A 27474-nucleotide genomic window follows, 5' to 3' on the forward strand; every position below is an offset into this window, starting at 1 on the left:
TTTTTTTTTTTTTTTTTTTTTTTTTTCTATTTCACGTTTTGTGTTTTCTACTAGAAGTTTCTAAAGATCACAACAATAACTGCAGAATTAAATTTACTTAATTCAAGTTTTACCAATCCGTCTAGGTACAACATTAAAATTTTAAACATTTATTTTTTTCTTTATAAATTCAATAATATATTTTTGTTTTTAAAATATCAAATCACAACATATACAAAACAAAAATCAACATTTTTATTTATGATATCATATGTATCTATATATATATAATGTTAACTTTAATTTTGTGGACCTTAAAGATTCTAATAAGGGTATGAATGGTAACAACGGTCAAAGCGGAGCGGACACAACAAACACAGTGGACAAAACAGCTGGACAAAGCGGTTGGAGCGGATCCAAAAGGTGGTTTTATGAACCGAATGATAAAAGGCGGACAAATTAGACTACTTTTATTCTATTCTTCAAATATGATTATAATTTTTTAAAAAAATATATAATTTTTTTAATACAACATAATAAAAATATGAAAATATAAAAAATCACAAACCCAAATATAAAATCAAATACTCTAGTTTTCCCATAACATAGTTGCGATAGTTTCTCGAATGTTCGCCATGTGTTGTCCATCTGCATTCTCTGCTTCATCAAGCTCATAAGATGCATTGTCTTGATCCTCACTTAGAGTTTCTGTAAAATTTTCCAAAAATTTGCATCAGTAAAATTTGAAACTCTAATAAAATTCTGAAGACCCATTGTTGCAACAATTACTCTCTTTTGGATATCCATATCATATCTCGGAAAATCGGTTAAAATTTTCCATTTCTTCTTCCACACCCCAAAAGTGCGTTCAATGATAGATCGAAGAGATGCATGAGACCTAGTAAACAATTCTTCCTTATTTCTCGGAGGAGGACCAGTATAGAACTGTGACATTTGATATCTCACAACTCTATTTTATGTTGACCTATAAGAAGCTAAAAATCCTTGCTTATTAGGATACCGAGAGCCAAAAACCGTGGAAAACCAGTAGTTGGTGGATCAATTGATATATTGGAGTTCTCTGTCTTATATGTATAGACATACTGCCTGCAGATGATGGATCAGATGATCGAGGTGTAGACGATCCACTTGGTGGGCGAGTGGTTCCTATATGTTCACCATGTCTTGTAAATCTTGTTAGAGACTCCATTAACAATATCCTATCCTCATTGGTCTGAAACCGAGTTGATGACATCCAGTAATTACGCCAAAAGAGATCAGTCTTCAGAAGTTAGAGGCATTGAATGTATAAATCATTTTATCTTGGAATATCTAATAACTCAAGTATCTCGATCGCCTTTTCAAACTCGGTATAATCTTCGCGGTCAAAGGCACCAGGGCGTAGTCTTTCATAGGTTTCCCTTTGAAAGTCTCTAATGGATGACATTGTCTCTTGGATGGTCGATTCAAAAGTTTGCCTTCTACGCAGTGCTCGTGTTCCGCTAGGTCCCCTTGACCCAGTTCTTCGGCTAGATGATGGGTCAGCTCTTGCATGTTGTCGCCCACTACGATCAAGTATCCGAATTGGTGACTGTGATTCGGTAGCCTCACGTGAGAATTCATATGATGGTTGTGAATCATCATAAATGTTCACATGATACGTCTCCTCGTTTTCTTGAGTTTCTGGAACCTCATTTGGCTCCGAACCATCATTGTTATCACCGTCATGTGACTGTTCATTTCGAATTTCAGCTCTTTTTTGTTGCACAAAATACTGACGCTGCGAACCCACATCTAAGAAAACAAAGCAACGAGACTTGGTTTCCCAATCTTTTGGTGGTTCTCGGTTCAATGCAAGTTTGCTAAACTCTTAAAATCAAAAATTTGTATAAGAAAATTTTCTATAAATTTTCAATCTTAACCATTATTGGAAAAAATAAGGACCTGTTCACGATCATTCCACCATCCATCTTCTGCCATAATCAATTTGAACTCTTTCTTCCATTGATCAATTCAATTTTATTTCCATCGTTTCACGATCATTCCACCATCCATCTTCTACCATAATCTTACGAACTATAAATGATCTATCCGCTTGGCCAGGATCTTTAAACCTATATTGATTCATTCCTAATGCTTCATCGTATAGGTTAAGTAGTGTTTTCTCTTCATCAGGAGACCACCGACGTTCAGCTTTATGCATATATATATCATTAATTCTATTTGTTGATTTTTAATATTAGATATGTCATATTTTAAAAAGTTTTAACTCTAGTTTTTCATCTTAGATATATTAACTTAAAAAATTATTAGACATATGCATCAGTTATTTAATATTATGGTATCAATATTTTAATTTATGAAATTGTAAACTCATTAAATATGAAAATTAATTCACAATAATTAACTCATTTAAAAATTCAAAAATACATAATTTTTTATTTTAATATTGAAGCTAGATATGTCATATTTTTAATAAAAGTAAAAATCTATTAATCTGTGTTAGTTATATTTATTAAAGTATTTTCTATCATTAATTCCATATATATCTATATATATATATCATTAAGTCTATTTGGTTATTTTTAATATTAGATATGTCATATTTTGAAAAGTTTAAACTCTAGTTTTTCATTTTAGCTATATTAACTTAAAATACTATTAGACATATGCATCAATTATTTAATATTATGGTGTCAATATTTAATTTATGAAATTGTAAACTAATTAAATATGAAAATTGACAATAATTAACTAATTTTAAAAATTTAAAAATACATAATTTTTTATTTCAATATTGAAGCTAGATATATCATATTTTTAATAAAAAGTGAAAATTTATTGGCCTGTGTTAGTTATATTTATTTTTTAAAAATTGAACCATTAATCAATTATTTGACAATATTTTAAAATTTTAAACTTATAAACTATTGATATATAAATATTCACAATGGGCTACTAATTGGTAAATTTTTCTACTTACATAATTTAAAGCATATATGTATCATGAAATAAGCTAACAAGCTTTAAGTTTTCTAAAAAAAAATATCAAACAATATTTTGTATAGAAATTTACCCGTGTTCTTGTAGAAGGTTGAGATCCATTGTTTGTATTTCTTCTCCTAGAAAACATCACTATAATGAAGCAAAAAAATAAAAAATGAATCAATAAGTGAATATATAAGATAAACTTACATGATTTGAATAGATATTATTTACCTTGATTAATGACATAACCTTTTTTTATAATGATCAAGCTGAACAAAGAATAAAAATGTTGAGAAGATTTTTTGTGTATTGTTTGTAGTGAAATTTTGTAGCAAAATATGAGAGTAAATGGTGGAAGCAGTTTGGTAAAATACAAAAAAATCAAAAGAAAAAAAAAGTTTTGATTGGTCAGTCAAAAGCAAACCACTTTGTCTGTCCACTTTTGCTTCTAAATGCGGTCCCTCTATTTATCTGTCCACTTTTGTTTTTTCAGTTTTTTAATATATATAATTTTTTAAGTCCACTTTACGAGGAAAGAATCTGAATGGTAACTTACAAAATCATTGGGTATGTGGTAACTATTCACTACCTAAACCTTTAAAAATTCATTCAAATGACAAACTGATTAACTAAATTTCATCAAAAATCTGTAGGCTCAGCATTATTTCATCCAAAATCTCTAGACCGAGCACTATTTTTAAATCTCATGGATTCAATTTTGTACTTTAAAATAAATTTCAAATATTCATTTAGTGCATATTTATGTTAATTATAATTAATAGAAAGTTTAAATAAAAATAATTATGTAAAATAAATAAAATGTTAAAATAAAAAAACAATACTATAATTTTTTATTAGGGGTAATAATATCATTAAAATTTTCTATTAAAGAGATCATAATTTAAAATTTCAAATGTATTATTGAGTTTTAGAATGGAAGTAAATTTTACATTTATGGTAGAATAAAAAATAGATGTAATTGCTTATTATTGAGTTTTAGAATAGAAGTAAAATTTCAATTTATGGTAGAATATATATATTTTTTAATTTAATTATGTATTATTGAGTTTTAGAATGGAAGTAAAATTTAAAATTATGGTAGAATAAAAAAAATCTGTAATTTTTTTATAAAATTTAAACAGGAAAATAAAAATTAAAAGTGAAATATTATTTTATAACATGATCCAAAAGGAAAACAAACTTGATATTTCATAAATTGAATCAAATGCTTCTAATCCAAATTTAAGTATTGAAAGATAGTAATTAAAGAGAAAATAGTTATAATATATCTTGAAAATTATTTTACAGTCTAATATGTGTTATATGTGAGCTAATAGAATATGGAAAAAGTAGATGTCAAAAGGAGTGCATCATCAATAATGACGACAAAATTATATTTTACCGTTACACTAAACAATATTCATGAGATTGGGTATATTCAAATTTATACGAAATATTGTTATGTTAGTATCAACATCTATAATAAATAATATATACAATTAGATCAACAATCGATCAACATCAAAGCTTTTAAAAATGTTTTAGTGAAATATGAATAAGAAATCAACTCTTAAAGTAGTCATAGTGTCATTTATTTTTTCTAATATTACCACATGACATATATATATATATATATATATATATATATATATATATATATATATATATTTACCCTCACAACTTTGAATGATTATATGAGAGCTCAAAAATTTATATTAATAGAAAAAGTTTTCAACTAAAATTCCGAGCTTGCGCGGGTACAAATTCTAGTTATCTGATAATTTAAAACAATTTGTAAATGCAATAAAAGAAAAATGATAGGAGAATCATAATTTAAAATTTTAACAAAATCTTCTAAATATAGTTATTAAAATAATAATTTGGATACTTACAAATAAATCTTACTTTTTAAAAATTTTTGATTGGTTTACAATTTTTTAAAATTAATTAGTAATTTTTGTCCATAATTAATTTGAGAGAATTTTTTTTTTGGAAATTAATATTATATGAGAGATTTTATTAGTATAATATTAAAATTATATTTTTACCTTTATTTAAAAATTAAACATTTTTCTTGATACCAATGGCGTGAAAATGTAATACTTTATATTTTATAAAGTTAGTTTCATATTTATGCTTTTCGATCTCAATGAATATAGTAGAATAACCGATTCGTGTAAGATTTAAAATGTCCCAAATTTTTTTGATTTGATATGATTGGCCTTAACTTAGGCCTCATCAAAGTATTATTATTCATGGGGTAGATAGATTTGTAATCCACTAGGCTGCCCAGCTTCTTACCACGTTTTAGAACACTCTCAATGATTTTATGCTGCAATACAGAAGAAAAATTCAGTAACAATTCAGTTTTAGGGAGATATAGACATCTTCTTGCTATGAGGTTTTTCAGAATATTCTATAACTTAAAATATGGCATGACATATGGCATGGCTAAGACTTCAAACCCACGCCAATAGGCTTCGATGTGAGATTGCGCCAAAAACCTATCGATCATCCGTATTCCGTATAAAATCTAATTTATTTTAAACACGTAAGTATGCAATTTTATATCGGTCTAATGCATGCATGATGTACTAAAATAGGAATACCATCCTCTATTTTGGTTAGACAAGCAAGACTCTCAAGACTTTTAACTCTTTTTTTTATATAGTGAGGTTAAATAATGTGTTATAGTGAGGTAATCTTCTTAGCAAATAAAGTTACTAATAAAATGTGTGGAAGTACGAATACTCCATGCCTCCCATTCCCAACTTCCAAACAAAATCAGCATAGGTACTTCGCTTGTAAGTACGAATATACAAGTACAGAAATATTTATAAAATACATATGAAGGGTCCTGTATATATATTATACAATACACATACATATGAAATAAAATACTCTGCGTTTGGGAAGATACCATATAAAATGTTATGGTTCTGGGGATATACGGTCTAGGCAGACGTGGTTCAAGTTGTTGTTGAACCTGGTGCAAAAAAAAAATTGATTTTTTTAAGGTGTTAATTGTATATTTTATAAATTTAGAATCATTTTTATCAAAAAATATTAAACCTTAAGGGCTCAAAGCTTTAATTTTTTTTTTTTCAAATGAAACCTGGTGCAAAAGCACCTGCACCGCATCAATGCCGGCCCTGAGTCTATGCCCGGAACCTTTTAGTAATTAAAAAATTAAAAAATTAAAAAATATACAAGAACTTCGACATAAGGTAAAATTTAACAACGTGACGTTTACATATGGTTCAAAGATAAATAAAAAACATAAACTTGAAACTTGTAATGATTGGCGCCAATCACATACAATCGTGTACAAGATAAACAAGTTTGTTCTTTGGAGGGGTCAACATGTATGACTTAATAAAAAATAGCAAATTAAGAGCTTGTGAGAAACCTGTGTGTTTAGCACTTCTTCCTCGCGACGTCGTGTTACTTGTACAATTCTATGCGTGTCTGACTTCAACTCTCTGCAAAGTGGTTTTTTTTTGTAATAATTAAGTGTTTTTAAAAGTGTCATGATTAATAAACAATAAACAAACTAATACTATCAATTAGGAATAAATATTTATTCTATTTATTACTTCAATTGGTGCTACGTTTGTTTGTGGCATGGCCCTCGTGGCCTTTTACACAGACACAAACATCCTCTGAAGTTTACAATGCTGGTTCATATCATAATCTAAAGTATTGCCGTCATTGATGAATGCATAAAAATTAAAAGTCGAAAATCTTCTTGAATAAAAATAATTTTAAACTGAATAATTCAGAAAGGTTAAAACAATTTTTAACTATTTCCGTCATGATGCTCAAGCTATGAAGCTAATATACAAATTTTTCCGTGACTCATCAATGAATCAAGCAAAAAAAAATCACTATAATTATTCGAGGACATTGTAATCTGTACACCGACATATAAAAAAAAAATCAAAATTGAGGTTAATCACAATAATCAACAGTTAAATTACCGTTCACTTCCGTACGTTCCATGCTTTTGGAGTTTTGGGCTCTCTCTGCGAGTGAAGTGCCTCAAGGTCAAGGCTCAACTAAATAAGTTTTTTTGTTTTTTATTGAATGGAGTGAAAACTCTAATCTCTAATTAATAATTATAGAACATCTGACGTAAAGAACCAGGTTATATAATATATATAGGAGCTCCGGATGATAATAAAAAACATGACAATTGCATTTACAGTGTAACAGAAAGATCACAAAGTGAAGATAGCTTGAGAGAAATAACTGTTGTTATTGAGAATGGGGAAAGGAAGAGCACCATGCTGCGACAAGAACAAAGTGAAGAGAGGGCCATGGAGCCCTCAAGAAGATCTCATTCTCATCACCTTTATCCAAAAACATGGCCATCAGAATTGGAGATCTCTTCCCAAGCTTGCTGGTTAGTATTTTATTCATGCAAGTTTCAGTAATAGTATTACTACTTTATAGTTTTCAGTAACTAATTAAATGACTGATATATATATATGTATATAGGATTGATGAGATATGTGGGAAGAGTTGCCGACTGAGATGGATAAACTATTTGAGACCGGACGTGAAGCGAGGCAACTTAAGCAAAGAGGAGGAAGATGCTATCATTCACTATCACCAAACCCTTGGAAACAAGTTTGTACTCATATATCCCTACTCATCTAATTTCCTTATAATATACTTATATTAGACAATAGTATGTAGAGAGAGACTAATTGATATATATATATATATATATATATATGATCAGGTGGTCAAAGATAGCTTCCTTCTTACCCGGGAGAACCGACAACGAGATCAAGAACATTTGGAACACTCATCTCAAGAAACGACTCAGTAGTACTCCATCTTCTTCTTCTTCATCAATCTCTAGCACTCATGACCAAAGCACAAAAGCAGAAGATCATCATGAAAAGAACTGTGAAGGAGCTCACGAAGAAGTGCATTCAGAGTTAAAAGACAACCATGACTCAGCTAGTTGGTCACATCCCCAAGATCAGTCTATGCACACAAAACCAGAGGTTAATGAACTCGACGAGATCCAATTCTTTCTCGACCATGATGACTTTGATGATATAACTTCTAAGTTTCTTCAGAACAACGATATGTTATCTCCTCTAGAGTCTCTTCTTCGTAATAACGACCAAACTCACATCTCAACCACGGGCGGAGTGACTCAGGAGGTAACCAAATCACAAACATTTGATCAATATCCTCAACAGGATATACCATGCGGATTTGAAGACGCAAACAGAGATTCCGATTTGTGGAGACAGATGGCTGAATCTACCTCACCTATATTTTGTCCTAACAATGAGTACGACGAGTGGTTTAACTTCATGGACAACCAAACTTACTTTGATGATTTTAATTTCGTCGGAGAAGTATGTCTATAAATGCATGACCAATGATGTGTTGTCTTTACCTTTGATTGTTGAGTGTATATTACTATGTTACATGGATCAAAATATCAATCTGTTTTATCCTAGCTAAAATCTATACATGTTTTATAGACATGAGACAGAACCGAAGAAAAAAAAAAAACCACAGAACTAATACAGAAAATAATGAACAAACCTTTGTTTCCTGTGTTTGCTTCCAAATTGTGGAAGGTTTGGTTGTGGTCATGGAAGATCCTTAGCTTGGCCATTTATGAAACCGAAGTCTCCCGAATCCTGGCGTATGCTCTACTTCAAGTAGCTCTTCGGCGAGAATCATGGCCCTGACTCCTATGAGAATAGCATGCTTAAATTGTATTAGATGTGAGGGTTTACCACATATGTATATATAGTAGTCATTAGGTAACCAATACAATTTATATATCGCTTCTCTTACAACTCCTTCATCAACGTCACCTCGTCTTTTGAAAGTGATCATCATGTAATCCATCGATTTGTTGGTGGAAAAATGTACCTTAAGATTTAATTGTGGCATTGGAGATTGCCTTTCTATGTTCTTTGAATCCTTGTCCTCTTTATACTTGGTTTCAATTTGAACGAATGAAACAACTATTGTCTCAAAATAAAAAAATTAAAGGTCCGGATTTGGAAATCAGCATCTATGATGTACTAAGAGAGTTAGCAATGGATCAGCAGTCGAGGCCTCGAGGGACAAGGGTCAACACTCAACAGCAACAAGGAGTTAATCTTATTATAACTAGTATTCGATCTAGTAGTAATGTTTAACTCCAAGTTGCTAATTACACAACCGTTATAATGCTATTGCTTCTTCTTTTTTAACTCCAACTTGTTCATTTTTTTTCTATTTACACAACCGTTATAATGCTTCTTTTTTATATATTTTAATCTTGTAATTTTGGTTAAATATTGCTAGATAATCATATCAATCTAAAAGAAAATACCATGTTGGTTAGAGTAAAATTTGGTGATATTATTTTTCCCTTTCTTCTTAAACATGTTAGTTCATAAAATAATATATGTATATATATGTTCATTTTTATAAGAATAATTCACTTACACTTTATATATAGTCAGTGTAGGGCATGTGTAGCGCAGCACCGTGTCGTAGACGACGACTGAATGCAACAGCAAAAAATATAAAAGCCGATCAAAACAATGGAAACGGTGGTTAAAGATATATGTTTCCGGTAACTGAACTGTTTTCATCAAGATAATATAAAAGTTGTTGCCAAAATAGATTACAATTGTCAAAAAAAAAAAAAAAAAAAAAGGAATTGAAATGAATTAAAGTTAGCTGATCGATTTCATTAATTCTTGCGATTGGTCGCCGAAAGTAGTCTTATACAGCGACACAGTGACGATCAGTCTCATACTCTTTAAATTTTGGGTTGCAAATATTTAATTTGAGACGGCGATGGTACCAAAGATCTTACTAAACACATGTCACTGTCTATTTCCATGCATCGCAAAGACAGTACTGTTCCAAGTTTCTAACCTACCCTGAGTATTTTTTTTTTATTACTTGTGTTCGACTAATCATTAATCACCCTATTAACTAACTATATACTCCAAAACATCATTCTATATGTAAGAGAGAGAGAGAGAGAGAGAGAGAGAGAGAGAGAGAGAGAGAGAGAGAGAGAGAGAGAGAGAGAGAGAGAGAGAGAGTATTAAGTTATACTATGGTTTTCAAAAACTGATATAGAATTAACTCGGTTAACGCAGCACATCAGTTGGTGTAAACGCTTAAATACTGACGTGTTGTGTCAAAACACAGATCCATATAAATTTGGAATTGCAAGTTAAGAGATGAATGATTGATTTAAACAGATTAACTAGAGCATTGGTCCAACCAAAACAACGATACAATTATGAATTATCCCATTATTGGCAACTACATACATGGACAAAGTGAAACGTCATGATTGTGATTGTACATAACTAAAGATATGGAACTAAACACAAATTGAAAGAGAGACTATTTACAAATATTTGTGAAATTTTAATTCGTTTTGCTAACATGATGCAGTTTAACAAAAAATCAATATGTAAAAAACTTGAAGATTAGCACCAATATAGAAAACATTGACTAAATGGTGTTGTGTTTAAAATTAGTATTATACATATATATATATATATATATCTAATTATTAATATAAAATATTAAAATGTATACATATATAAGAAATAAGACTCAAGATCGATGTTGAATAATAATAAAAAAATGATGAAGAGGTCCCCATTCATAACAATAATTAAATTTCACTGTGCTTGTATTTATACCATCAAGATGGTCAAGAAACAAAATATGAAGAGCCCCCCATCCATAAATGAAGACATTATTAGCTATGATTAAAATCATAGAAGTAAATATTTAAGTTTGTACAGTATATAAGATAAACAAAGTGTATAGAAGCTTTGACTTTTGACCAAATTAGAATCTTTATTACGTACCCAACGCTTCACAATGCAAAGAAGAGCACATGCATCGATCCACTTAGAACCAGACAGATGCATATGTGATTAATGTTGTTGAGCTTCTACTCCACGTATACGATTTTTATTGTACTACCTGCAGATCATAATATCATTTCAATAACCCCTAACAAAATCTATAGAAACATGTGTACTGTCATGCAAATCACACTAACATTGGGATATTTGAGTTTATGGTATTGGTAAGGACAGCACTATAGATTGGTTTTAAATAGTGACGACATGCGGTTTTTACGATATAATTATTATATACAATAAATTTCTATTGCCGCGAAATTTTTATAAATCAATAACGACGGAACTGTAAAACTTTATTAATTTATTAATGTATATATATTGAGTCAAAATTCAAAAACTATTTAGATAAATACATATATTAATTTATTAAGTATTAATTTATAGAGATTCAAACAGTTTTTTTGTTTTGTTTATTAATATATAAAAACTTTGTACGGATTTTGGGTTCAAACAAAAGAAATTTCTTTTGAGTATTTTTTTTTTGTAAATGATCATCACACTGGCCATACTCAACATCCGAATCTTCACCTATTTAACTAAGTTTACATTTACTTTAATTTGATCATTCCACATTTTTTGTCTTTTCCTAGTCACCGTTTAAACCTGGTGATTTAAATATTTTCTCGAAGCTTTTCCTTATTTGCGTATGTGAAAATTCTTATAACTATAGACTATAAAGATAAGAATTTCGTATGTCTTTTTTCCTTATTTGTAAATTTAAAATTTCTAATTGTAAACCATAGATGGCAAACAATATCGTACCTATTTCGATCTCTTTGTATATATGTCATATTTCCAATCAATCAATTCGAGCAAAGTGTTATTTTTTCTTTTCTTAAAATATATGTAAAAGTACATTATGTGCACCCAATAAGCTAGTAACATTACTTTCAATAACTTTCAGCGTTTCGTATGTTACATCATATCTAAAACCATTCTTAGAAACATTGACTAAAATATATATTTTTTGGAATACAAATGTCATCATTTATATCAACTCGTCACATTTTAGCCCGACTTTTTTTTCCTTTCAATGTCACAAATTAGAGAGCCATTTGTCCACACAAAAACCACAAATAATAGTTTGATACAAGATATTTTTCAGTTGAGTTGTTAAAAATATAGAAGTACATTAATTAATCATCATCAACATAGAACACCGACAATAAACATAGATGGAGAGAGAAGATAAGGTAGGTACGAAGAAGTGAACCAGTTTCGCAGAATAGTACTTGATGAAGGTACTCAATAATCCAACTCTTCAATTATTTTTCTAAAATTATAAACCCCACCGTCGTTTTCTTGTTTCCTTCAATTATTTTCACAACGTCTATATACTATATACCCTAAATTTACTTATAAATCTACTAACCATAAATTCATAATCAAACAAAATAACAAGATTGGAACAAAAAGAAACAATGTTGGTTGTATACATTTATACAACACTATAATTTGGAAAAGGAAAATGAAACAAAGATGAAACTATAAAATGATTCACCTACTACAACGTATTATTATGAGTTAAGTTAATCAAACAGAGTATAAAACAACCAATAACATCGTTAATTAAATCGAATATTTGGATCCTCACACTAAGACAAAAGAGTAGATCAAATCTTTCAAAACGATCACTAGAAAATTAAGACATGTAATTTAAAAAAAAAACATGATAAATGGATCCAAAAGATATTAGCTAGCTAGATCTCGAGACTACTAACCAAGTTCTTTTGCAACATTGAGTTCTTGCAATGAGCTATAGCTCCTTGTATAGCACTTTGTAACTCTTCCATTGAAGAAGACATACTGCTGTTGTTGCTGCTGCTGCTAGAGCTAGCTCCTTGATGTACCGGGAAACCGCCACGTGTCAGTACGCCGGAGTGGCTCGGAGATGACCTCATCGAGGATGGGCAACTCGCCGCGCATCGTCCTCGTTTCGTGGACTTCATTAGGTTTCCTGAGAAAGAGATCGATAAACCTCCGCTGGAGAAAACACCGGTTGGAGCGGCGGTGGTGGCGGTGGTAATGGTGGTTGTGGAGGTGGTGGTTCCACGTATGTTGTTGCCGGAATTTTTGAGAGATGTTGATGATGATGACTCTGTTTTTAAAACGGCGGAGCTCTGTTTTTGAGAGAACTTGTCGTATAACGGTTTGACCTTTTTCATGTATTTGCGTATAACTTCTTTCGCGGTGGAGCTCATTCGTTTAACTGACGACGGAGCTGCGGCGGCGGCCGAGGAGGATGAGTGGTGGAGATTGGTTTTGGGGTCTTTCTTGAAAACAGAGGAGAATCTAGCGAGAGAGAAGCCACCACCGGAAGATTTGTTCTTTGGAGGTTTAAAGAAGAAGTCTTCATCGTCAGTTACGGAGCTAGGACGAGAAGAGTCACAGCAATCAAGCGGAGGAGGGTGGAGGAGAGGGAAAGAAGCGGTGGAATCAGTGGAGGAGTTAGATTCAGTGGAGTCACGTGCGGCGGAGGTTGCGGCTGAGGAGGAGGAAGAAGAAGTGTACTCCGAAGAAGAAGTGGAACATAGCGTACGGACGAGAGAGAGACGAGGAGAGAGCTGAAGAGGGAGAAGCTGGCCTTTGTAGAAGAGCTCATCGGCGGGGCAAAGCGAAGAAGAAGCCTTCCGAGGCGAGATCGAGACGTTGAACTCGAATTCCGACGAAGATGACGACGGAGACGAGTGAGATTGCGGTGGTGAGTGACGTGAACGTGGTGGTTGGCGTCTCATTGTGATCTTATCTCTCTCTCTACTACTACTCTTTTGTTTTGTACGAGTCTTTTGGCTTCTATGTAAATAATAGAATGATGCATTGTTGTTTCTAAATTTAATATTATAGTAATGTTTTTAATATTATTTTATTGTATGTTTATTAATGAGGGCTACTCTGCAGTGCAGTTGATATCATGAGAAAAGGCCACGATGATCGCCAGATTGAAGCTGTAGTCACATGCAATGTAATTAAAATAGTGTTGTTATTGAGCGTAGGATTAGAGAGTTGTTTAGTGACGTTTAGTTAAACTATAAATATTATAATCAGTTTGTAGGAGTGAAGAGTGAGCAAAGCTAGTTGTGGCTTGTGGTCTGATCTCGGACAATTCCGGAAATTATGGTATCCCTAGTTTTGTTGCAAGTTCCATTTTCATTGACTTGAACAGCTCTAGTTCTCTTTTATATACAATAAGAAAGAACACTACACTCTAGTTCTCCTTTTTACCTTTTTTACTTGGAGAGAAGTCATTAGTTAAATGTTTACATATTGTTTTGATGAAAACAGTTATCTCCTACCAGCTTGATATATATAATAGGCTATATAGCAAAAGGATTGGTCGCATTGGCCATTATTTAGACATATGAAATTAAGAAAATTCTAAAGATATCAATATATGTATATATTTATTTTTAACAGCAATAAGTCAATATAACTAAGTCAAAATTTCACTTTGTTCGCGATTTAGTTTCCATAGTTTGGATGTTGTGTTATTGGGACCAGTTTCATTAATAAAACTATTTACAAAATTTATGTATCAGCTTAACATGGACCAGTAATGCAATTTGGTAAGAAATGGTGATAAAACATGAAAAAAAAATGGTGATATAACATGATAACTAATAACTATATACATTTGTATAATATATGAAAATGTTGTCGTCATTGTTGGGAAAATACAGCCGAAGGTATAGAAATCTTAATTTCATCACGTGACGCTAACGCCATGGGTGGCGATTGCTCTCTCGTCCTATCTTTCGTTCTTTTTTTTGTTTGTTTTGATTACTATAGATTCTCTTATCATTTGTGTATTATTATATTCTCTACTACTTTTTAATCACGCCGTTTATTTTGGATGGGTTGAATCATTTTTCTTACTTGTTAAAACAACTACTTGAATATATATATATATATATCAGAGACTCATAGTGTCATGGTGGTGTTGGAGCCATTTTGTTCCAGCCGCTAGTTACCTGGTCGATTAATAAGCTCCACTGTAAAGTCAGTCTATCATTAGTTAAAAAAACTAGACATTTGATCTCCTTTGTCTAATGATAATATATAATAAAATTAAGATAAATTATTTCTGTTTTTTTTTCATTCAGGTTTTTTTTTTTTTAATTTATCAACATTTTTAAACCATTCAATGAAAGTGGTGTAGTTTGTTCTAACTTCTAACGTTATCCCCAACGCAGGGTTCTAAGTGGGGTTTTAGTGTTGAAGAAAAAACAATCAGATTAAACAAAAAAAATGCAAGAAAGCTTCTTATATTGGATACTCGTTTATGTGCTAAGAGGCGGTATGTGTCAAGTGCTCGTTAGCCGAACAAAAAAATAGAAGAAAGACAAAAAATTGTTTCGACAGAACAAATTTTTTTCTTTCTTTCATCTCTCTCTCACAGTTTCTCTCTCAATCGAAGTCTATTGATAAAAGGAAGGAGAATGATATGTTTATGCTATGAAATCAAAGGCAAGGTATCGCGTTTGGCAAATCTCTCCTCCAAAGGTTGGATTTGGCCAATCACCTTTCTTTCGCCGATTCCGCCGTCGATCATCTTTCCCGTTTGTCAAATCTCTCCTCCTGTTTGGAATCGTTCAATCAATGGCGATTATCTTTCCCGTTGATGCAATCGCTCCTCCACCGGTCATATCTAGCTCTTACAAGACCATCCGCCGGATCCGTAAAAAGCGACGGACGAGGCGAGTTTTGTTTGGTGGTGATGGAGACACGGGGGAGATTTTAGTCGTTTTCTGTTAGATGGTGATTTTGGTGGTAACGACGGTCCATTCGGATTTGGAGGTGGAGGTAACGATGGAGGCGGAAAGGGATGGAACTACGGCGGCGGTGGTGGTGGTTTCAGAAGGGAGAATTGGGACGAGTCTTCGTTTTCGTCTTGGTCGGATCCGACAATGGAGTTCGTGTATTGTGGTCTGGGTATGACCTTTCCTTCAATGTACCTTTGACTTTGCAAGAAAGCTCTTCAGAGATCAAAGCACCAACACCAGTGTAGGTAGAAGTGCAAACAGAAGTGCAAAAACAATCTTAATTAAGAGACTTAAAATAAGAATCCATCATCCACCATTGGGGGGGAAACTTTTAATTTACAATCACAAAATTCTTAATCTACTCAAAACACAAAATCTATTAATAAACAATCTTAAAAGACCCTAAAATATATCTCCCCATTGGGTTGCCCTAACGAGTTAAAAAATTTGGATCAATCAATAATGTATTTAAGTGTTGGTCCAATAGTATCACATAGAAGACTTAGACAAGTAAAGCCATCGACCAAAATGGGAGTTTGGGCTTCCTTTAATGAGGCTATTTTAGTTTCATAAGACTTGCGTCTCTCTTCATCCTTCCATATTCAATTATCAAATCTCATATACAAAATCTACTAAATAGCTTTTTCATAGTTGAATGAATTTGGTCATGTTGTACTGGCATATCTAGTCTCACTATGCATAATGCATTCACAGTCTAAAAATAGCAAATGTCAATCTGGTAGCTTACTAAATGATACCACATTAGTACCTTGTTTGTTGGTTTCATAATTTTCTAAAAACACCCATTTTGTTTTATTCCCGCAGTAACTAGAGCTGTGATGCTGGCGGTAACTAGAAGTTGTACTGTAATTGTGGGTAGAAATGATATCATTTTTTTAAACTCCATTCAAAATATCAGTAAGTGGATTACTTGATAACTACTGTACAATCATTCTAAATGGATTAGTAGGTGGGTGAAAATTTTTTAGACCACCTCTAATTAAAAAAAAAAAAATCCTAGAGTCAGTCAACCTTTATGTAATGGCTACATGCCCAATCTATCATACATAATTATGGCCCAACTTTAATTTTAGTTAGTGACATGAACAATGGTTAGGGAATCAAATGAAATGAACATTAATATTTGTAGCTTTTGAATGAAAATTGATGAAATTTTTCTTCATTATTAGTTAAGTTATTGTTTTCTCATTTAATTTCTGTTTTGTAATTAATCTACTGTGTGGTGTGATTTCTTCTATATAATAAAAAGGTCACAAAGTTTGTAAACTGTCTATGACCCCCCAAAAATATTTAAACACGGCCATGGCAATAACCCTCAACTATTATGCAACGGTAAAATTGGAGTTAGAGCCATTTTTGCTGGAGCATGAGCTAATGACTCCGACATACAAAATAATTTCTTCTAAATGTTATTTTTTTTTAATCAAAATAAAAAAGACTTCTTTTGAAAAAATTTGAGTGCAAATCAACATAACTTGAAAAGGTTATGTTGATGTGTACGATAATTATATACTCCCTCTGTCTCATAAAGATTGATATTTTGGAATATTTTTTTGTCTCACAAAGATTGATATTTTGTAAACTTCAAAACGTAATCATTGAAAATATTTAAAATTTAGAATTGTTATTGGTTGAAAATTAAATAATATCTCTTTAGTCAAAGAAAAAAATATATTTAAATTTAGTAATCATTGTTTTTGAAAAACTTCTAAACATCAATCTTTTAGAGAGAGAGAGAGTATGATCTAAAGATGACATCAACATCTAAGAATTAAGAAATTAGCTTTGGTCTTAATCTTATTAGTAAATTTAAACCTTAAGGATCATTTATGGAAAGCCAGAAAGGGATCTTAGTCTAAAAAGGTGTGGTTGAATATTGCAGATAGAAAGACCACTAGGAAAGAAGCAACAACAAGCATGTACAAGGAGCTTGCTGCGTTTGATTCCACTCCCAATAAAGTTTCGTGACACTGAATTTGAGGGGATCCGATAAAAGCATGAAGGCGAAGGAGCTCTTTTAAGTCTAAGGTCACAAAGACAAAGTCCATTCGAAATTGTACTCCTTTTTATTTTTTTTTTGTTTTGTTGCGTTTTTTATTTATTAAAGAATAGTAAAGGTGCTATATTAATGTTATTTCCAGGTAGATTTATGATTATCACCACACATTTTTTGTTCTACTTCTATTCCTTCATTAGCTTAAGTCTACAACTACCTATATAAAATTCAAAAAACCGTAGTATGTGTTGTGAGTTAACCTTAGTAGAATAGGATTCAATTTCTGAAATTTAATTAGTTGAAAAATATTGGCAATAGAATTCGAAATTAGATAATAACGTATTTTCCTTCGGAGAGGTATTTTTCTCCAATTTTTTAAAAATAAATTTTATTGTTATTATTTAAAATATATTTATTAATGGAGTTTTCTGTTTTTTTTTGACACTTCAAAATTCTAAAATTTCATCCTTAATTTTTTTGATATAAATTCGGTTTGAACAACTAGAATTATGAATGTTGTCGGTTCATTTTCTCTGTATATATGGCTAATCAAATACGAATTGATAATATAGAACCGATTGTACCGTTCCTATTATAACTATTTTTTTTTTGAAGTGATTAGCTTTTTTTTTTTCTTTTTTTTTCAGTTTTTAAAGTGATTAGCTAAGATATGACAAACAAACCGACAAAATTATGATTTTACCAGTCTTTCTTTCTTCTTTAATCCTTTTTTTTTTTATAACCATTTAAGGTTTTCTCCAGTCTTTTTTGAATTATTTTTGTACTAATCATATTCATTTTATTGGTAAGCTAGTTTAATATTTTTCCAATTTCTTTCCTTTTTTTTTTTGACAATGTAATGATAGATAATTTCTTTGTTTTAAAAAAGGATTGACTATACATCTGGGGAATGTTGATACCAATACTTTCAATAAATAAATAAAAAACAAGAAAAAAAAACATTTCACCACCTTTGTAAGTAATTTGATAAGGAAAGTGAAAATACTCATATCTTATTATATACTCTCTCTCCGTTTCAAAATATTAGATATATTGAATGCAATTTTTAGATTAGTTTAGTATTTTATATTATGCAGTATTGTTTCTAATTGGTTAAATTTGTTAAAATAAAAACTTCTTAAGCTGTGTGTTTTTAGTTAAAACATCCTATATTTTGAAACGGAGGAGTATAACAGAACTGATCCTTAGGAAACAGAATTTAATCAGAATATGGTAGTACCGTAGTAGTAGTAGTGGATTACAGTTTCTGCGATTCGAAATCCCTAAATCTAGGAACCATTCGAGATCATGTTATCGAATCATCTCCAGAACGGGATCGAATCCGATAACTTAATCTGGTCTCGTGTCCCTGAATCCGATGATACATCCACCGACGGCGTTGGTCTACTCAACTCTCGCCGTGACGGTGGCGGAGGTGTCGATAGTCTCGATTACGAAGTCATCGAGAATTACGCTTACAGAGAAGAACTAGCTCATCGTGGGAAGCTTTATGTAGGTTACTACGTTGCTGTCAAATGGTTCTTCTCTTTACTCATCGGGATCGGTACTTCTTCGTTCTTCTCTCTTACGGATTTTTTATCTGTTCGATGTTCCAGAATCAGATCTTTAGATTTTGTTTTTTTTTTTTTTTGGTGATGATTTCGTAGGAACTGGATTAGCTGCTGTGTTTATCAATCTCTCAGTTGAGAATTTCGCTGGGTGGAAATTTGCACTCACTTTTGCAATCATTCAGAAGTCTTATTTCGCCGGGTTTATAGTTTATCTTCTCATCAATTTAGTTTTAGTGTTTTCTTCTGCGTATATCATTACTCAATTCGCTCCTGCTGCTGCTGGTTCTGGCATTCCTGAGATTAAGGGTTATCTCAATGGTACTAACCCTGAACTAACCTTCTTAATCTCTCTCGTTTTCGTAATCTGTAATCTTAAATCTCATTATGATAATTATGCAATTGGATTTCGCAGGAATTGATATTCCTGGCACCTTGCTATTTAGAACGCTTATTGGAAAGGTGAGTTAGCTTTTCTGGAATGTTATGCTACTGTGGAAGTTTTGTTTCGTTTTCTGTTTTGAAGACAGTTTTTTTATAGTTTGCTCTCTCATAGATATTTGGAAGCATTGGTTCTGTTGGGGGTGGCTTAGCTTTAGGGAAAGAAGGTCCCCTTGTACATACTGGTGCCTGCATCGCCTCGTTGCTTGGTCAGGTGAGCATCTGAGTTCCATGTTATTCAGGCATTGAGATGAAATCTGAATGTTTTTTTTGCTTATTACTCGGTCTCCCGTCATTCCTCTGGAAGTTAAAAATGTGTCCTTTCCTTCTGCTTCTGTTTGTTTCAGGGTGGATCGACGAAATATCATTTGAATTCTAGATGGCCGCAACTTTTTAAGAGTGACAGAGATCGTCGTGATCTTGTAAGTTACTAAATGCTTCTTGTAAAGAATGCTATCTGATTTCTTTTTGTTTTAGATTAGGTCCAAATCTTCTTTGAGAGCTTATTCCTTAATTTTCCGATGCCTTGAAAGGTCACTTGTGGATGTGCAGCGGGAGTTGCTGCTGCTTTTAGAGCTCCAGTTGGAGGAGTGTTATTTGCATTAGAAGAGGTTACCTCATGGTACGTTCCTTCCCTCATCGTAGTGCTTGAAATAAGGCTGTTCGGAGAAACAGCTATTTGAAGAACTTATGTTGTCTTGTCTATTTAATTATTTCCTTAGCAACTGGCTGTCAAGAGACAGCAGTTTAGGTATCTTAGCTAGTGTGAGTCTGGGACACTATTCGGTCTGTCATTTAATTTAATTTACATGTGTATTGAAGGTGGAGAAGTCAACTTATGTGGCGTGTCTTTTTCACTTCTGCTATTGTGGCGGTTGTGGTGCGTACTGCCATGGGATGGTGCAAGAGTGGAATATGTGGACACTTTGGTGGTGGTGGTTTCATTATATGGGATGTATCAGAGTAAGGTTCTAGCTTCAGTGCTCACCTATATTGGGTTAGGTTAGTAGTGCTAAAATTGACTTGGAACTTTTCTTTCTCTCATTTAGTGGTCAAGATGACTATTACTTCAAAGAGCTACTGCCAATGGCTGTAATTGGAGTAATTGGAGGTCTACTCGGTAAGGAATTTTCTTTTCCTGGACTCTTGGTTCCACTTACCTTTTGTTGTCTATTTCATTCCTCATGGCATTTTCCACCAGGTGCATTATTTAACCAACTTACACTCTATATGACATCTTGGCGTCGGAATTCTTTGCACAAGAGAGGAAATCGAGTGAAGGTATTCTTTGATGGAATATTACATTTAGTTCTTTATTTATTTGGTTATGTTTATCTTCTTGAAAAAGATTGGTTGTCTCGTTGCTGGATTTAAATGAATGCTTAAATATTGAATTTGCAGATAATTGAAGCATGCATTATCTCTTGTATAACTTCAGCAATCTCATTTGGGCTTCCTCTCCTAAGAAAATGCAGTCCATGCCCTGAGTCAGTTGCTGAATCTGGTATTGAATGCCCACGGCCTCCAGGAATGTATGGGAATTACGTAAATGTAAGACACTGTTATAGATAATATCTGTTGCATATTCTTTACAATGCCGATCTTTTATGATGAATTAGTCAATTTAACCTTTTTCCGATGGAAAATGTGTGCAGCCATACATAAACTTACAAAATTTGTTAGTATTATACCTAGAAAAATTTGAACACTATGCGTATGTGGAATTCTTTAGTGGTAGTTTCTAGAAAAGCCTAAAAAATGAGGCCCCAAAACTTGCAATGATAATCATTTCCCCTGCTGAGTTTTCTGAAATTGCGAACATTTCTGTCTTTTAACATTGCCGCATTCTTATTGCTTTTTGTGTCAATTATTGTAGTTCTACTGCAAGACGGATAATGAATATAATGATCTCGCTACCATTTTCTTCAATACTCAGGTCTTTTCTTCTAAAGTATTTTCACAATAATTATATTCAATTTCTACTTTACTTTATTTTCATTCCTGACTGTTTCAGTTGCTTTTCATTTTGACGACAGGATGATGCTATAAGGAATTTGTTCAGCGCAAAAACAATGCGAGAGTTCAGTGCTCAGAGTCTACTAACTTTTTTGGTATGAAATTACTTTGTTTGTTTTTAATTTTGGTTTATAGTTCTTGGCAGGTTTTAGTTTGATACTTTGATTAAATGATGACCATGCTAGCAGTAGGATAAGGAACATGCTGATTTGACAATTTACATATTTTAATCTCTTTATCTATAGGAATTTTTTTTATCTCTTTATCTATATGATAAGGAACATGCTGATAATTTGATTAAATGATGACCATGCTAGCAGTAGGATAAGGAACATGCTGATTTCGACTTTTTACATAGTTCCATGCTGATTCGTCGTCCTTCTGTTTTGTTTTAAATGGTGTATAGGCTATGTTTTACACATTAGCAGTGGTGACGTTTGGCACTGCTGTTCCCGCTGGTCAGTTTGTTCCTGGAATAATGATAGGTTCAACTTATGGGCGCCTTGTAGGCATGTTTGTGGTCAGGTTTTACAAGAAGCTCAACATTGAGGAGGGAACGTGAGTCTCTTTGTGTATTGCTTTGTTGATCTGTTTTATATGAATTTTTTGGGTGAACTTTGGGCCTTTGATACAAATTGTCTTTAAACCTTAGTTATGCTTTGCTGGGAGCTGCTTCATTTCTTGGAGGCTCAATGCGGATGACTGTGTCTTTATGTGTTATCATGGTTGAAATCACAAATAACCTGAAACTTTTGCCTCTAATAATGCTGGTTCTTCTCATCTCAAAGGTACGAGTTTCCAACCATTATTATTTATCTTGATTCTTGTGGAAATACGCTTGTTTAAATTTCTTTTGTTCTTAGGCCGTCGGTGATGCTTTCAATGAAGGATTGTATGAAGTGCAAGCACGCCTGAAGGGCATTCCGTTACTGGAATCGAGACCCAAGTATCATATGCGTCAAATGGTAGCAAAGGAAGCATGTCAAAGTCAGAAGGTTGTTATCATTTCTCCCTCATCAATGAACCACTAGATGGAGCTTGTGACACATGCTTCTTATATTATGCTATATCATAACTTGTGTTTTTTTTTTTTTTCTGTCTTTGAAGGTAATCTCTTTACCTCGAGTTATCAGGGTTGCAGATGTTGCTTCAATTTTAGGCAGCAATAAACACAATGGATTTCCGGTAAGCATTGCTATGTGGTACACAGGTTTGAATCGTGATTACTTAGTCCTCTGTGCTGATATTTTTATATTTTGACATTCTACCAGGTAATCGACCACACGAGAAGTGGTGAAACACTTGTCATTGGGTTAGTTCTTCGAAGGTACGTTATTGTACATTGCAAAAAGAATTATTGTAAAAGAAATATATCATTCTGAATTTTGTTCACCATGCAGTCACTTGCTTGTTCTACTTCAATCTAAAGTCGATTTCCAACATAGTCCTTTGCCCTGTGATCCAAGTGCCAGAAATATCAGGTAACTTAATGTTCAGCACTCTTTTCTTTTTTTCATTCTTTGAAGGAGTCGTATATTTGTCTGATAAATAAATTGAACATGCACTCTCCAGGCACAGTTTTAGCGAGTTTGCTAAACCTGTTTCATCGAAAGGGTTATGCATAGAAGATATACATCTAACTTCAGATGATTTAGAGATGTACATAGATCTTGCTCCATTTTTGAATCCCTCTCCATACGTTGTTCCCGAAGACATGTCTTTGACAAAGGTGAGTAGAATATCTGATTATGTCTTTACCTGATACACCAAATAACCATCGTCATTGGTTGAGAATTTGATCTGTTTGGATCAGGTTTATAACCTTTTCCGGCAACTTGGATTGAGACATCTCTTCGTCGTTCCCCGTCCTTCTCGTGTGATAGGATTAATCACCAGAAAGGATTTGCTAATTGAGGTATCCGTTCTCTTCTTTTAGTAGATAGTTTTATTGAGGAATCCGTTCTCTTACATTAGTAGATAAGGAATAACAACGGTGGTGATGCTGGTCCGATATGCAGGAAAATGGGGAATCATCAGCAGTGGAAGTCCAACAGTCAACTAGTGTAAGGTCTCTCTGCTATTCTTGTGTCTAATCACAAAAATCTTGGGAGTCTCTCAAGTTTTGTTTTATGATCCTCTAAACCTCGTATAAGGCTCATTCTAAGTTTCCAATGTCTTTGGCTAAACCTTATTATTATACCAATTGTTTTGCCTGCAGAGGTCGGTACAGTGAGACAACAACAACGCGGATGGATGCTACACGTCCGCTCCTAGACGATCTTTTAGGCTAATAAAACAGTCAAACATATACAAGGAGTTGAATAACTCGGCAATTCTTCAGTCCATACTACAAAACGAAACGAGCTTTTTCCCCTGCTTAGCCCCAAATCTGGTCTGAAGGGTATATGAGATGGGAGGTCTCATTGGCCGTTTACTAGAGAGTAGAAAGATTATTAAATGTAGAGAGCTTCATTGTTGTAATTGTGTAATCTTTGAATATTTTCTTGGTCATTGTAATATTTGATATATTACTACCTGATTAATTTATACCGTGTCGGTATAAAGAAAACCAGAATTTATACGACCGTGAGGGAAAAAGATGAATCATATTTACTTTCGTATCCCAGAGTTGAAACTTTTAGATGGGAATAACTTTTATGTTATTCAACTTGATAGATATGGAGATTTTGGTTTTTGGTTTTTGGTTTTTGAGATAACTAAATTTAAGATCTTTTGTTTTTGGTTGCAATGAAGTTTATAAATTTATGTAATGATGAAAGTTGTAAACATATTTGTTTTTGGTTGCAATGAAGTTTATAAATTTATGTAATGATGAAAGTTGTAAACATAATAATCGAAAATTCCCCTATCTTTAGAATCTCAAACTGAAAAAACTAAAATGTAAAACTTCTTCATTCAACTTACAGTAGTCATAACATGACTCACACATGACTCATCATGATCAGAGTCTAGCAAATATATTCTATAATTAACTTTGACCAAATAAAGATTTTCACTTTATATATCATGTAACAAAAAGGAAACATATTTTTGAATATTGATGGAGAACCAATGAGGAAGGAAACTGGGATATATCCATGTTTTTGTATTAACAAAATCTAGACGTCATTAAACAAAAAAAAAAAAAAAAACTTACATAAAACAACCAAGATTACTGATCCAGAATCTATAGACCAACCAATCAAATTTTCAACCTTACTCATTTCACAACCGGTATTCTATATTAAGATATCATCTCTATCTTCTTTCGTGTCTTCTCTATCTTCGTGATCTGTATTAATACATTATTGTCTCATCTTAAAGTGAAGATTTTGTGTCTGCTTCTCTCTCGCTCTTCTTTTACAAGACAGAGAAGAAGCATATAAACACAAAACAAAACTTTTAAGAGAGCATAGACGTTTTATACAATGGCTGTGGTTATATCTTCTAGTGGTAATGCCCAGGCTTTCGAAGCGAAGATGACTGTTTATGTCTTCATCTGTGTCATTATCGCAGCTGTAGGCGGTTTGATCTTTGGCTACGACATTGGGATCTCCGGTTCGATTCTTTTCTCTGCCATTATCTTGTGTTATTTTTCTCGCTTTACATATAAATCAAGAAACTGAAAAAAACAGCAAATTAGGTACTTAGATATGTCGCTTTTGGTTCAAGAAATGTATTAAATACTTTAAAACCAAATTTCATTATAATCACAGGTGGAGTAACGGCGATGGACGATTTCTTGAAGGAGTTTTTCCCAGCTGTGTACGAGAGGAAGAAGCATGCGCACGAGAACAACTACTGCAAGTACGACAACCAGTTCTTGCAGCTCTTCACCTCTTCTTTATACCTTGCTGCTCTAGTGGCTAGTTTCTTCGCTTCCGCTACGTGCTCTAAGCTCGGACGCAAACCCACAATGCAGTTCGCTTCCATCTTCTTCTTGATCGGTGTTGGCCTTGCCGCCGGAGCTGTTAACATGTATATGTTGATCATTGGTAGAATCTTGCTTGGATTTGGTGTTGGCTTTGGTAATCAGGTATGACCTTAGATCTTTTTTTTTTTTTTTCGTTTCGAGATTATACTTTATGTTTAGGCATGGTATGTTACGATGCAAGATTTTGGTTTGTTTGAGATCTTGAATTTTCAGGTTGTCTTCAAATGACTAAAGATTATAGAATGTGTCTAAATTTCTTGCAGGCGGTACCTCTTTTCTTATCAGAGATTGCGCCGGCGAGGCTTCGAGGAGGTCTTAATATTGTTTTCCAACTAATGGTTACAATAGGGATCCTAATTGCCAACATTGTCAACTATTTCACCTCCTCAGTTCATCCTTACGGATGGCGACTGGCTCTCGGTGGTGCAGGGGTTCCCGCCCTCATCCTCCTCTTCGGATCGCTTCTCATATGCGAAACGCCGACTAGTCTTATCGAGCGGAACAAAACCAAGGAAGGGAAAGATACGCTCAAGAAGATCAGAGGTGTTGAAAATGTTGATGAAGAGTATGAGTCAATCGTCCATGCTTGCGATATCGCCAGGCAGGTCAAAGACCCTTACACGAAACTGATGAAACCCGCAAGCCGACCGCCTTTCGTGATCGGGATGTTGCTCCAGTTTTTCCAACAGTTCACTGGAATCAATGCAATTATGTTCTACGCCCCGGTTTTGTTCCAGACTGTAGGGTTTGGAAATGACGCAGCTCTGCTTTCCGCGGTTATCACGGGAACGATCAACGTACTCAGCACGTTTGTTGGGATTTTCCTAGTCGACAAAACCGGCCGGAGATTTCTATTGCTTCAGTCTTCTGTTCATATGCTCATCTGCCAGGTCTTATTCTTCTTCTCTGTCTTTCTTGTTACCCAAGCAAATGAACATAGGTTAAGTTAGCGTTTCTTGTCTCACAAACTAACAATTTCCTCAAAACAGTTGGTCATTGGAATCATCCTAGCCAAGAACCTAGACGTGACGGGTACGCTAGGACGGACACAAGCCTTAGTAGTGGTGATCTTTGTGTGTCTTTACGTGATGGGTTTCGCTTGGTCATGGGGACCACTAGGATGGCTAATCCCTAGCGAGACCTTCCCCTTGGAGACTCGAACTGAAGGGTTTGCATTGGCTGTGTCTTGCAACATGTTCTTCACCTTCGTGATCGCTCAGGCCTTCCTATCAATGCTTTGCGGGATGAAGTCTGGGATATTCTTCTTCTTCAGTGGTTGGATCGTTGTGATGGGACTTTTCGCTTTGTTCTTCGTGCCGGAGACTAAAGGAGTCTCGATCGATGACATGAGAGATAGCGTGTGGAAGCTACATTGGTACTGGAAGAGGTTTATGCTTGAGGAAGATGAGCATGACGTCGAGAAGAGAACTGCTTAAGCTTGTTGAAACAATCACCTTCTTTCTCTTTTTTATTATATATATGTTTTCGGTGTAATTGATTTGGTTTTAATTTCTGCAGCTAAAGTTTCAAGTCTTTTTTTTCATTTAATCTTCGTGAAAATGATTTCGGCGATGTTACCGAAGCTCTAAACTGCATCTGTGTAGGAACGATTATACAAACATATCACGTCGAAACTAAACCAAGAGAAGACTTACTAAGATTAACAGTGGAATATCTTCTTTTCATATATGACAATGAATTACTTAGATTCACTGGTAGTCACAAGATGTTTTGACATGTTTATACTATTACAGGTGAAATAATTTTTTATTGAGGAATCAACTGTACAGCCTGTCAACAGTCTAGTCACCGTACGTCTAAAATCGAAAGAAGTGTATGC

The 27474-nt window shown here is 33.3% G+C and overlaps 3 protein-coding genes and 3 pseudogenes across 5 annotated transcripts; 4 read left to right on the forward strand and 2 right to left on the reverse strand.

Annotated features, from left to right (window-relative positions):
- Positions 1 to 1297: 1297 nt before the first annotated feature.
- LOC147929449 (uncharacterized) lies at positions 1298 to 1959 on the reverse strand. The gene is made up of 2 exons (XM_087480620.1): positions 1924 to 1959; positions 1298 to 1759 (listed from the first exon to the last, which is right to left on the reverse strand). The coding sequence occupies exons 1-2, from the start codon at positions 1957 to 1959 to the stop codon at positions 1298 to 1300; spliced, it is 498 nt and encodes a 165-aa protein (XP_087336746.1).
- Positions 1960 to 7137: 5178 nt separating this feature from the next.
- On the forward strand, positions 7138 to 8360 carry LOC104736654 (transcription factor MYB72-like; annotated as a pseudogene).
- Positions 8361 to 12367: 4007 nt separating this feature from the next.
- On the reverse strand, positions 12368 to 13781 carry LOC104736655 (putative membrane-associated kinase regulator 1 pseudogene; annotated as a pseudogene). The gene has a single exon (XR_015578287.1). The product of XR_015578287.1 is annotated as a putative membrane-associated kinase regulator 1 pseudogene (transcript).
- A 1297-nt stretch (positions 13782 to 15078) lies between these two features.
- LOC104738220 (uncharacterized) lies at positions 15079 to 15997 on the forward strand (annotated as a pseudogene).
- A 2268-nt stretch (positions 15998 to 18265) lies between these two features.
- On the forward strand, positions 18266 to 24321 carry LOC104736656 (chloride channel protein CLC-d). Of its 2 annotated transcripts, none has more exons than XM_010456676.3 (22): positions 18266 to 19239; positions 19343 to 19564; positions 19659 to 19705; positions 19800 to 19898; positions 20032 to 20106; positions 20218 to 20306; positions 20507 to 20647; positions 20734 to 20804; positions 20886 to 20965; positions 21086 to 21235; positions 21561 to 21620; positions 21721 to 21795; positions 22107 to 22258; positions 22353 to 22488; positions 22564 to 22695; positions 22808 to 22885; positions 22972 to 23027; positions 23101 to 23181; positions 23273 to 23429; positions 23514 to 23615; positions 23719 to 23763; positions 23919 to 24321. In XM_010456676.3, exons 1-22 carry the CDS (start codon positions 18984 to 18986, stop codon positions 23931 to 23933), a joined length of 2319 nt encoding a protein of 772 aa, XP_010454978.1. In that variant the 5' UTR covers positions 18266 to 18983; the 3' UTR covers positions 23934 to 24321. The 2 variants fall into 2 exon arrangements, with proteins under 2 accessions (XP_010454978.1, XP_010454977.1); XM_010456675.3 differs by having other exon boundaries at positions 18403 to 19239; positions 23719 to 23768.
- Positions 24322 to 24787: 466 nt separating this feature from the next.
- On the forward strand, positions 24788 to 27177 carry LOC104736657 (sugar transport protein 8). The gene is made up of 4 exons (XM_010456677.3): positions 24788 to 25258; positions 25417 to 25736; positions 25898 to 26524; positions 26624 to 27177. Exons 1-4 carry the CDS (start codon positions 25129 to 25131, stop codon positions 27068 to 27070), a joined length of 1524 nt encoding a protein of 507 aa, XP_010454979.2. The 5' UTR covers positions 24788 to 25128; the 3' UTR covers positions 27071 to 27177.
- The last annotated feature ends 297 nt before the right edge of the window (positions 27178 to 27474 follow it).

Source organism: Camelina sativa, chromosome 13 (assembly GCF_030686135.1).
Source record: "Camelina sativa cultivar CO46 ecotype springtype chromosome 13, ASM3068613v1".
NCBI classification, from domain to species: domain Eukaryota; kingdom Viridiplantae; phylum Streptophyta; class Magnoliopsida; order Brassicales; family Brassicaceae; genus Camelina; species Camelina sativa.